The sequence below is a fragment of the Gymnoscopelus braueri genome (genome assembly GCF_963280865.1).
Source record: "Gymnoscopelus braueri genome assembly, chromosome: 24".
Lineage (NCBI taxonomy): Eukaryota > Metazoa > Chordata > Actinopteri > Myctophiformes > Myctophidae > Gymnoscopelus > Gymnoscopelus braueri.
The window spans coordinates 28,796,949-28,809,547 of NC_137626.1; the positions used below are offsets into that span (position 1 = coordinate 28,796,949).

The 12,599-nt window shown below is 39.9% G+C and overlaps 1 protein-coding gene across 1 annotated transcript; it reads right to left on the minus strand.

Annotated features, from left to right (window-relative positions):
- Positions 1-1,964: 1,964 nt before the first annotated feature.
- On the minus strand, positions 1,965-6,518 carry LOC308080564 (serine/threonine-protein kinase SIK2-like; the record flags this gene model as incomplete). Its single annotated transcript, XM_080422458.1, has 7 exons — positions 1,965-2,233; positions 2,532-2,655; positions 3,643-3,767; positions 4,441-4,602; positions 4,967-5,030; positions 5,664-5,780; positions 6,390-6,518. 7 exons carry the CDS (start codon positions 6,516-6,518, stop codon positions 1,965-1,967), a joined length of 990 nt encoding a protein of 329 aa, XP_080278584.1.
- Positions 6,519-12,599: the final 6,081 nt, after the last annotated feature.

Sequence of the window (12,599 nt, forward strand, 5' to 3'; positions counted from 1 at the left end):
CGTCGTCAAATGAGCTCACTGAAAGACACGGAAATGACGTTGTGCAAAGACATGACTTAAACACTGTTTCTCTACCAGCGTTCCAATGACCACTAGTGGTGCAAGGGTAAAAAAAATGAAAATAATTTTTATTTTTTAAGATATGTTTAAATATTTTATAAGTCAAATGAAATTGTTGAATTAAGAGGAGCAGTGTGATGAGTTGTTTTTTTAACCCCAACATTCGGCTATCAGGTAGCCCAAAGGATGTCTAATGCGAGTCCCTGAGAAAAGGAAAAGGTGCGAGAGCTGAACTGGCATATGAAATAAATGAATTGCCAAAGACTTTAAGTTAACTGTGTGAATAAACATGCCCTCTGGCTAAATACATATAGATCCATATGGTTTGAATGTACAACAAATATATACATATTTGACATCCAAGTGGAATTCAGTGTCCTTAGAATCAGTGTTGTAAAGTAACTAAGTACGTATACCCAAGTACTGTACTTAAGTACAATTTTGAGGTACTTTTACTTTACTGGAGTATTTCCAATTGTCTATACTTTTACTCCACTACATCTCAGAGGCAAATATTGTACTTTTACTCGACTACAATTATTTGAAAACTTTGGTTACTAGTTACTTTGCAGATTTTTTTTTAACTTAAGTAAAACATTTGAGTACTTTTTCCACCACTGCTTAGAATCAGCAGGTTAACCACTTAAACCCCAGCCCTGAGGGACTCTGCTCAACCATATGGGGTTTAAGTGGTTAAGACGGACACGTGTAATTGATGATTAGCAAGCATATCCAAAGCACCGTAATTGCCCAGCACATGCGTGTGCTCGTGTCGTGCGACGTGACTCACGTGGAGTCTGGCGGTGCATTCTCCCCGGCACGGTGGCGAAGGCGTGTCGACGGGAATTAGTCCCGGAGATGCCGCCGCATGGCGCTCCTCCTTCTTCCTCTTCCTGTTCTTCCTCTTCCCCCGAGTCCGATGGCCGACCCTCTTCGTCTTCGTCGGTGGCGGTATGGATGGGGCCGGCGGCCCCCCGGCGGGGGTCCTCCGTCGCCTCAGAGCGCCTGTGGCCGTGCAGGTCGTTCACTTGCTCCAGCAGCAGCCAGTAGATTCCAGAAAAGTGGTTGTAGCTTTTGTTGTCAAGAGACTGAGGAGAGGAAAAGAGGGGGAAAAGAGATTTAGGACCAGTGGTTCTCAAAGTGGGATCTGGCCTTGAGCAGGTTCCAGGGGGTCCCCAGCTAAATGTGTTTATATGGCATCGAAATCTGTTGACTCTATTTTTGAGAAATCCTGAAAACGTATTAAAAAGATTTAATAATAATAATTAAAATAATTACAACACAAAGTGCTCCTAATTAGGGTAGGGTTAACTATTAGAGATAGTCACAAAAACATGCAGTAATCCTGGTCGCTATACCGCCTCCCCCACGACAGCCGGGGCGCCTGATAGAGGGGAAAGGAACTGGTTGGAATAACGTGTTCCTTCCAAGCGCTACGTCCAACCAGGGAAACTCCCCCCTGTCAGGTGACAAGAAGGTCAGTTGGCTCTCGTGCATTGAAGGAGGCATGAGCTTGGCTCTGGGCTCCCTAGGCTGGCGGGGGGAGTGTAGCGCCCAGGATCACTTAGGAAATTGGCACCGGGTGAAAAAGGGTTACAAAATCGAGGGATAAAAATAATAAATAAAAAAAAATAGATAGTCTTGAGTGAGAGTTGTTGGACATACTGGAGTGGTGACAGGATTGACAGATGTATCGTTTAGGCGGAATTCTCTCATCCTCCGGCAATGCGAGACTAACTAAAACACAGTGACGTTTGTATGATTAAAATAATATAAATATACATTTTATCAATGAATCAAAGTTGCAGTCGAGCAGAAACCTTGTGTCTCCATTCAATCTAGTGTTTCTTTTTTCTTTTCAATCATAAATGAATGCCCCATTTATGCGTTCTCATCTGACAGTATCATTGAGTGTCATTCACCTCAATGGTCTTCTGGCGGTCAACGCCCAGGGTCTGCATGACGGCCAGGACGGGCTCGCTGTACCTCCCCTGACGGGCCTCACCCTCAGGGCACAGAGGGCTAGGCCTGACGGCCAGAGAGAGAGACTGATGGGGCGTCTGATGGACTGTAGGGAGGTCAGAATGTAGCCAGCTGTGGTCTTTGATCTGGGCCATGGTTATGCGTCTGGAGGGATCCAAAGACAACATCCTTCGTATGAGGTTCTCACAGTCTGGACCAAAAAAGGAGTCAAATGTTACCGTTTCAGAATTTCAAGCAAGGATGCTGTGTAAAAAAAACTTCTGCTTATAACAGAATAAAAGACACGTTCAGAAACGCTATTAAATACCTGCTTTTAACAGCATGCAAAAGTTCGTTCAGATACTCTTTAATAAACACCTGCGTATAATGGATAAGCAGGCGTGTAAAAAGGGTAGGCTCAGAAACCCTTTAAGAAAAACTTGATTGAATAAATATGCACTTGAAAGGTGCAATTTTAATGTTTCTGAGATAAGTGCTGTCAGTCCTACCGTGTGACATGAAGAAAGGGATACGGAAGCGTCCGTCCAGAACTCTCTGTCGAAGTGTGGGCAGCGAAGGCCCATCGAAAGGCAGAGAACCACACACCATCACGTACAACACCACGCCTAGACTCTATTAGAGACATGAGCAGTTTAGACTGGAAAGACGCAGGGGTATTATAGTTAACTAAAACTAACGAAATAACTTCTTTTTTTATTTTTATGAAATAAGAATAAAAATGAGGCTTTACCAAAAACGATAACTAACTGAAACTGTATTGTATGTTTACAAATCAAAGATTGTCTATTTTCACTATTAAATAGGGCTTAAGTGGTTAATTCATGATGTATTTTTTTTAAGTTTGTAAGACAAAGTTTGGGAACTACTGGTTTAGAGTACATCAATACATTTATATGAGGGTTAAATGTAAATATAACTTCTAGATGCTCTTGTGGATGAGCAACAGGTTACACTCATCCATGTTCGCATTAGTTGAAGGTATATTGGTGAAAATATTTGAGGATTTATTTCCTGAAAGATGTATAACAGTCAGAATTTAGAATGACGTACAGTATATCCCTTAATATTTTATTTGGAGTACCAAATAATAGGCATCATTAGAAGCCTGAGAATCTCAGTTAAAGCGGCACTACTGCATGTAACTTTTGTTTAATGAATAAAATGTCATTTTGTCCAATCTGAATGGTAGAGTATGTTAATACAATATAACTTATACAATTGGGGTGGTTGCATTTTGTCTCCCTGCTCTTCTATTGAGACAATTAAATCGTGTCAGATCATGTCTCACCCAGACACAGGATCTGACACAAATTTTGCCCTGATGGTCAAGATTCAATTTATCCCCTGAGCAAGCAGCAACCATTACTAGCTCAATGGTAAAAATGTCATCAGAAAACCGAGTTCAAATCCGGGGTAGAAGAGGAAAGTTACATAGTGCAGCTTTAAGATATGTGCGTAAAACATCAACTTTTGATGAAAGGTGGTGAAGCTGTGACTGGTCAGTACTATTAACTGTAGGATCACAACAAATTCTCCTTCACTACAGCAATAAGCAGGCCTATTTTAACTCATCTAAAAAGCCTGATTTGGTAATGTTACCCAAATGTCCACAGCGGGTCCTTGATAGTTTCTCCCCTCAAAGACTTCAGGCGCAGCATAGGGTGGGCTTCCACACCATGTGGACATGGCTCCCCGCTCACTGTAGAAGTTCCCAAAACCAAAGTCTGCACATACATGTAAAAGTACAGAAGGATGAAAATCAGATGGATGTTTTCACAACGCTGCGTTAACCCTGCAGGAGTCATCTAGTCTTTCATTTAAGATTATTGTCTGTCTGTACAGCGATTGTACTTTTCATCTGCTATTTTGGACCATAAATTAAACCCCATGAAAGTTATTTTACGTACAATATAGGTTCTTCACCCATTTAATCCGGGAACGCATGCATATGTGTCATTTTAGATTTGCAGCTATAGTCATTATTTTGTACTTTGGGCTATTAGAAAATAGCAGATATACAAGCTCGTAGCGCGGCAACGAATGCCGCACTACGAACTTGTAGATCTGCTATTTTTGAAAAATCTTGAACATTATTTTGTGCAATCTTTTTTTAAACAACTTTTTTAACTTTGCTTCTGGGAACACAAATGTTACAAATGTTCACTTTAAACAATATAATATATCCTGAAAATGTGTGCAATCATTGAATATATTATATTCAAAGATTTGCACACATTTTCACGATTTTTCAAAAATAGCAGATCTACAAGCTCATAGCGCTATGAGCTTGTATATCTGCTATTTTTGAATAGCCAAAGAAATCTAAAGTGACACAGATGCGTTCCCGGATTGAATGGATTAATACGTTTGCTGATGTCTTCCCCTCCATCTCCCTACCAGCCAGTTTGAGGTCCATGTTAGCATCCAGTAGCAGGTTCTCTGCTTTCAGGTCTCTGTGGACAATGTCGTTCTTGTGGCAGTACTCTACCGCCTGCAGAATCTGCCAGAACTTCTTACGCGCTTCCATCTCGCTCAGCCGCCCAGAACAAGACAGGTAGTCTATACAGAGACACGACAAGAAAGATTAAAGGGATAGTTCACCCCAAAAATTACTTTTTTTTCCTATCGATTAGTCACCCCATGGATATTTTTAGTTTTTTTGTTACATAGGCCAATGATTTGATGACCAGCGGACCGGTAGGCAGTGGTTCCGGAAGGAGACACAAAGGATACTCTGTGTCTCCTACCGGAACCGCTGCTGGTCATCAAATTATTGGCTTAGGAATGCGACAAAAATGTTGCGGGTGAACTATCCCTTTAAGACTAAACCAGAGGCCAGAGGGACCCAGGGTCTATTAGTGCTTAGGGTGAGCTAAATCCACATTGTGAGCAGGGAACTGCACGCAAACAAAGTCAAACTTACCAAACAACTCTCCATTTTTGGCGTATTCTAGAACCATGTACAACATGTCCTTGGTTTCCATAACCTGTGAAAAACGAACAAGGGACACGCACGTTATTCCTTTATTTGAAGTGACAGACGAATCTTGTGGAAGTGTACTAGATAGACTACATGTGCAGTAACTTGATGTGACAAAATGATTTAACCTAATTGTGTGTGTGTGTGTGTGTGTGTGTGTGTGTGTGTGTGTGTGTGTGTGTGTGTGTGTGTGTGTGTGTGTGTGTGTGTGTGTGTGTGTGTGTGTGTGTGTGTGTGTGTGTGTGTGTGTGTGTGTGTGTGTGTGTGTGTGTGTGTGTGTGTGTGTGTGTGTGTGTGTGCGTGCGTGTGTGTCTAAAGTATTTTAGAGTCTGGCTTACAATTAGTTACAGATTCAACTTGGGTTTAGGGTTAGGCTTAGACATTTTAAGGTTAGGTTTAGGGGTTGGGCACGACTTATTATGGCATTCATAAAATCACCATTTGAACGTTGATGTCCTCACAAGTATAGTGATGCGTGCCTGCGTGCGTGCCTGCGTGCGTGCGTGCCTGCGCACGCGTATGGAAATGTTTTTAATTAGACAGGAGCGACACAAAGGGCGATACTATATCCTACACAGTATGAACACTAAGTTACGCCACTGTTTTGGTGCCATAGTGTGAGAGTGGACAGGGCTGCTACCTGATAGAGTTTGATGATGTATGGATGGTTGAGCTGTTTCATGATGTGGACCTCTCTGTAGACCTTCTGCAGATCAGCTTCGCTCAACTTTGTCTTATCGATTATTTTGATGGCAACCTGAGGACAACATCCCGACATTGAGCTGTCATTTAATTAGGCCTACATGTACTGTATCCACTGTGTCAGTGGTTCTCAAAGGTTTTAATTTTGAGGACCCCCCCATACAGAAACCTGAGGGTCCCTGGACCCCACTTTGAGAACCACTGGTGACAGCCAACTACTATACGTTTGCAATAAATAAATAAACACCAAAACAGTCATTACATTTAAAGGGATAGTTCACCCCCAAAATGACTTTTTTCCTATCGATTAGTCAACCCATGGAGACTTAAATTCATGGATATTTTTTTGTTTTTGTCGCATTACTAAGCCAATAATTTGATGACCGGCAGCGGTTCCGGTAGGAGACACAAAGAGTCTCCTTTGTGTCTCCTACCGGAACCGCTGCCTACTGGTCCCCTGGTCATCAAATTATTGGCTTAGTAATGCGACAAAAACAAAAAAATATTCATGAATTCAAGTCTCCATGGGGTGAATAATCGATAGGAAAAAAGGAAATTTGTTGGGTGATCCATTCTTTAACCATCCATACTGGTTATTATTTTGATCACCAATGAATAGGCTAATTTAGGCTTTCTTTATAATTTCAAAACGTGAGAGACGCACCTGTGTCTTTGTGACTTTGTGAAAGGCCAGTTTGACCACGGCGAAGTTCCCTCTGCCCAGCGTCTTGGTGAGCTCGTACAAACCCACCTGGAGAGGCCTGCTCCGGTTACTCTCTGACAATACGACCATGGTGGCCCTGCTGTCACCTGGCTCTGCAGCAGGCCTAGGGTACGATTTCAACTGTGCCGGAGCCAGTCTATGGTCTCTCTCTCTCTACGCACAAAGAAACACAACTGGAAGGGCTTCAGCTCTCATCTTGTACTAGTGGAGAAATAGGATCACGATGCACAAGTTATATTCACCTTCAGGTGTTGTTTGTTTATTGAACTTTATAAGCATGATCACTGGTTCAAAAAGACTGTTGTAATTAAAAAAAACTACATTATTTTTTGGTATTGTCTTTTACTGTACTGTCTTTTGTCTTGACACAAAAAGTTAAATAAATTAAAAAAAACTATTATATATTTTTTTAATTGTGTTGCTGATTCTACAAAAAAAAAAATGTATAAACTATAAACATACCTTTAAGTATAGGATCCAATGAATGTCCAATGTGCTGCAGACTATAGGAACAGAGAGCTTCTCTCCTCAACTGGATTACAACAAACAGAGTCACACTCCACCCAGCGTCACTCTCTGACATCAGAGCCCCAGGTGAGCTGCCTGACAGCAGCTTTATTCAGGTTGCTTAGCAACATAGACGTACAATGCAGCGTCAAGTCACACGGTAAAAAAAAAGGAAAGGATCAGTGGTGACTGGTGGAAAAAGTATTCAAATGTTTTACTTAAGTAAAAGTATCAGTACTGCAATGTAGAAATACTCTGTTACAAGTAAAAGTCCGGAATTCAAACTTTACTTGAGTAAATGTATTGGTATCAAAATGCACTTAAAGTGCCAAAAGTAGAAAGCACTCATGCAGAATGTCCCCATTTCACAAATTTTCAAATGAATAAAATGTATACAAATAACACATCTTGAAAATGGCAGATCTACAAGCTCACAATGCGTCGAATTGCAGCGCATTGTGAGCTTGTAGATCTGCTATTTTCAAATTGTCGAACTGTACTGTACATAGGGCTGAAGTGGGTAATGTATGTTTTGTAATAAAAGGAGGGTAAAAAATGGCAGTGAATGTCACCTCCTTTCTATGGGAAAATTGAGTTGATAAGTCCCTATATATTTAATTCATTCATTTTGAGAACTTGAAATGGGGCATTCTGCACAATGAGTACTTTTACTTTTGGTACTTTAAGTACATTTTGATGCCAATGCTTTTGTACTTTTCCTCAAGTAATTTTTTTATTCCGGACTTTTACTTTTAACAGAGTATCATGGCAGTATTGATACTTTTACTTAAGTAAAACATATGAGAACTTCCATCCATGCAGCCCATTAGACTCTATAATGCTAATGCTAATAATGGGTATAGGAACACGTTTGATTTTCTGTGTAGCCTATTTGATTATTTCACAATTATGCAGTATGACCATTAACATTCAATTAAGGCCTATACAGTAGATGCCCATTTCAATTAAATAAAATCACCTCTCAACTTCTGAACATGCTGTGTCATGCTCTGGCCTCTGGATACATTATTAGCAGCATAATGCATGATTCTAATGGGCTGCAGTGATGGAAGAAGTACTCACATGTTTACTTAAGTAAAAGTATCAATACTGCAATGTAGATATACTCTATTACAAGTAGAATTCAAAATGTACTTGAGGAATAGTACAAAAGTATATTGGCATCAACTACTTAAGTAAAAGTATCAATACTGCAATGTAGATATACTCTGTTACAAGTAGAATTAAAAATTTACTTGAGGAATAGTACAAAAGTATATTGGCATCAAAATGTACTTAAAGTACCAAAAGTTAAAGTACCCATTGTGCAGAATGTCCCATTTCAAGTCGAATGAAAATTGTGTATGTTTTGTAATAATTATCTAAATCAAAATCTACAATGTAACTAGTAACTCAAGTTTTCAAATAATTGTAGTGGAGTAAAAAGTACAATATTTGCCTCTGAGATGTAGTTTAGTAGAAGTAAAGGTATGGAAATTTGGAAATACTCCAGTAAAGTAAAAGTACCTCAAAATTGTACTTAAGTACTGTAGTTGAGTAAATGTACTTAGTTACTTTCCACCACTGAACACACCATCATATCACTGCTCCTGTCAGGGCTGCAGGTGACATCAGGGCTCCAGATATGAGGAGCTTATAGGCTAAACGTTACATTATCTTTTAAATCACTTCTTCAGACCTACCTTTTTAGAGGAGCTTTCATGTCTTATATTATGCTTTAACTTTTTTATTGCCTTATTTAACCCTATGTCACCAAACGTATCATATATGATACACACATTACACTGATTTTTTTATAAATCAGTGTAATGAATACTTGGACCAAGAACCTGTTGTATCATATCTGACACATCCCCACTTCCCCCTGGACCATACCATTTGCACTGCAGGTAGTTACAGAGCCTCAGGTGGTCTGACCCAAAATGGCTGCCATCAACTAAACAGGAGGGGTTGATGCACTACTAACAAACAATTATTTTTTATGCAGTTCGGGTACGTTTTCCTAGTATATCTTTACTAATATTTTGAAATAAGTGTTGGATAACTTGAATGCACTTATGAGCTCTCAAAATGTAGCATTTGAGTTTGTTTTTTATGATGTCAAAAGTGTTTGTATCATATTTGATACTACAGGTCTATAGTCCTTTATGATTTGTATCATATTTGATACTACAGGTCTAAAATAAATGTTTTTGTAATGTTAAAACCGACTTGATTTTTTATTTTTTTTCAAAATGTTATCCCACGATTTTGTAACCCTATTTTTTACACCCAGTGCCAATCTCTATGTAATCCTGGGCACTACACTCCCTCTGCCAACCTAGGGAGGCCAGGGCCGAGCTCATGCCTCCTTCAATGCATGAGAGCTAACTGACCTTCTTATCACCTGACAGGGGAGAGTTTCCCTGGTTGGACGTAGCGCGTGGAAGGAACACGTTATTCCAACCAGTTCCTTTCCCCTCCATCAGGCACCCCGGCTGGCCAGGGGGGAGGCAGTAAAAAAAAAAAAAAACGACTTGAAATACCCCTTTTAATACCCCTTGTATCAAATATGATACAACACATAAATGATACAAAGGAATGTTAAAAAAAATAAAACAAAATCAAAAATGTTTTAAGACCCAATAAAGTGTCCCTTTTAAAAATTTTGGAATTTTCTGACCTTTCCTTCATAGTTCAGGTTCTAGAGGGTTAAACCCTTATTGTTATGTGTCCTGTGCTTTAATGTGTTGTGATTTGTGAAGCATTGTCATGTGTTTTGGGAAAGTGTCATTCAAAGTATTATTATTAATTAATTAATTAATTCATGTATTATTAGTGTTATTGTTGTTAGTGATTGATTGATTGATCACTTTTAACAAGTTGTACAACAGTACAGCAAGTACAATTACACAAGCAATGCTAAAACGATGACTTAAAAAAAAGCCTCGATGGCTTGTTTCCATTGTGGTCATATGTGTTTCCATTGTGGTCATATGTATTCAATTCATCATAAGACTTACAATACAATACAAATCATCATCAATACAGGAGAAATAAAAGGTATATTTAGAGGGGAGGGGGGGGGTTACTCTCTGGTGGCAAACTAGAAGACTATCTCTTCCAGTAGTGGTTTTTAATGAGGATAGGGAGTCACACCGTTTGATGGCTGGTGGTAGGGGAGTTCCACATTTTGGTGGCGGAATAGTAGAATGCATTCATCCCTGACATCAGTGGAGCTCCCTCTGGTGCTGTGCCCATGGGCGTCTCTCACTCTTGTGTAGTAGTTTGACAGATACATGCAGGGCACTGATCCCCTGAATATCTTGAAGACCAGGCCCGTTGCAAGGTGCTGTACTCTGTCCTCTACCCTGAGCCATACCAGCCTAGTAAAGTGAGCTGAGGTTGGGTTAGGCGAGTCCTGGGAGTCTAGTAGTCTGACTGTTTTGAGGTCTGTATAGTTTTATTTTTAGAGGCATTTAGGTGCTAGAGTACCATGGAGGTGCATGCATAGTCAAAATCAGTGGTGAAAAGTAACTAGTACATGTACTCAAGTACTGTAAAAGTAACGAGTACATGTACTCAAGTACTGTAAATAGCCGATCTACAAGCTCACAAAAGATCGCAAAAGATTTGTATATTGAACTTGTGAAATAGGACATTCTGTATAATGAGTACTTTTGGTCAAAATGACACTGGATGAGTGTTGTTGTTGTTGTTGTTGTTGTTGTTATTGTTATTGTTGTACATGTAACAGCACTATATTTCCCCCTCAGGGAGCCTAAGCTGTCCATCATGTGTTGTGGAGCATGGTGTAGGCCTAAGGTTCCTCGTGGTGAGCACAGATTACTGAACATATCGTGACACAGATAACACTAATCCACTTACCTGTTCCCAGAGCGCCTGCTACTTCTCTGTGTCATCTCAAGCTGTCTTTTAGATGGGCAGTAAAAGGACCTAATGTCACAGGGGGAAAAAAAATTCACATCACAATCAGGTTGAATGGGTGAAATGTATTGTCGTGCCCATCATTTGCAAGAAAGGGGGAAAGAAACAGAAAAAACAAACAGTTCATACATATATATATATTAGGGGTGTAACGATACATTTTAACAACGATACGATACGCATCATGATACATGGTTGACGATACGATACATGGACGATATTGGTTCATTCATATCGATACGATACAATGATTTACAATCGATACAGTAACTATTTAGCAAAGAAATGTAATCTGTGTGACACATGTGGATAGCGCAGAATTTTTAAGTGAGACATTTATTATTATGGATATAAATAAGTAAACACAGTGATTCTTGACATGAACACAGAGAATACTCACATTTATTGATAGACCAAGTCTTTTTTCTTCTTTAAAATTGCTAAATACAACAATCAAAATGTACTTAAAGTACCAAAAGTAAAAGTACTCATTATGCAAAATGTCCCATTTCAAGTTTTCAAATGTATGAAAATCTTTTGAAAATAGCAGATCTACAAGCTCACAATGCTTCGCATCGCAACGCATTGGGAGCTTGTAGATCTGCTATTTTCAAATGGCCAAAATATATATAGAGCGTGCCAACGTGTCGTCACCACGGGGGGCGTGGCATTGGGCGTGGCATTGGGCAATGTTTAGCCTGCTGCAACCCTCCTGATTTCGTGTATAAAGGGGCGTGTGTATAGAGCCGGCGAGAGACGGCGCCTGATCCCATTGGTTCACCGATCTGTCCGTCAACCCCCGCCCCGTTAACACAACATTACGAGCGACGCCCACTGCACTCTGGTTGGTTGGGAAATGAAACACTTCCTCATACCCAGTACAGGCTATAGTTGGGCCAGGCTTTTATTTTTTAGCAAAACTAAGCAATAAAAGCCTGGAGATCGAGGCTAGGCAATGTTAAGTCAACCTGGTTTTTACCCCTCAAAGATGTCCACCGCTACCAAAAGACACTTGTTGACGCCCCCTTCAGGATTTTTGGCACGCTCTATAGGGCTGAAGTGGTTCATGTATGTTTTGTGATAATAATCCAAATCTACAAAGTAACTTGTAACTAAAGTTTTCAAATAATTGTAGTGGAGTAAAAGTACAATATTTAGATCCTAGATGTAGTGTAGTAGAAGTAAAAGTATTGGAAATTGGAAATACTCAAGTAAAGTACAAATACCTCAAAATTTTACTTAAATACACTACTTGAGTAAATGTACTTAGTTACTTTACACCACTGCTCTCCAGTGGTGGAAGAAGTACTCTGATTATTTACTTAACATTTTATTCCTCTTGTGTTCCAGCATGCACTGCATCCTGTAAGCCTACAGAGGGAGCTGTCTGACCAGGAGCTCCTCGCCACTGCTGTGGAGTCTGGCTCTCATGGTGAGTACACACCACACACACCACATATATCATAACTCTATGACGCACGCACACACGCACTCACGCAGTGGTGTAAAGCAATTACTATTGAGTACATTACATTTACTCAAGTACTGTACTTAAGTACACTTTTGAGGATTTTTTTACTTTACTGGAGTATTTCCAATTTTCAATACTTCTCCACTACATCTCAGAGGCAAATATTGTACTTTTACTCCACTACAATTATTTGAAAACTACAAGCTCACAATGCCTTGCGATTG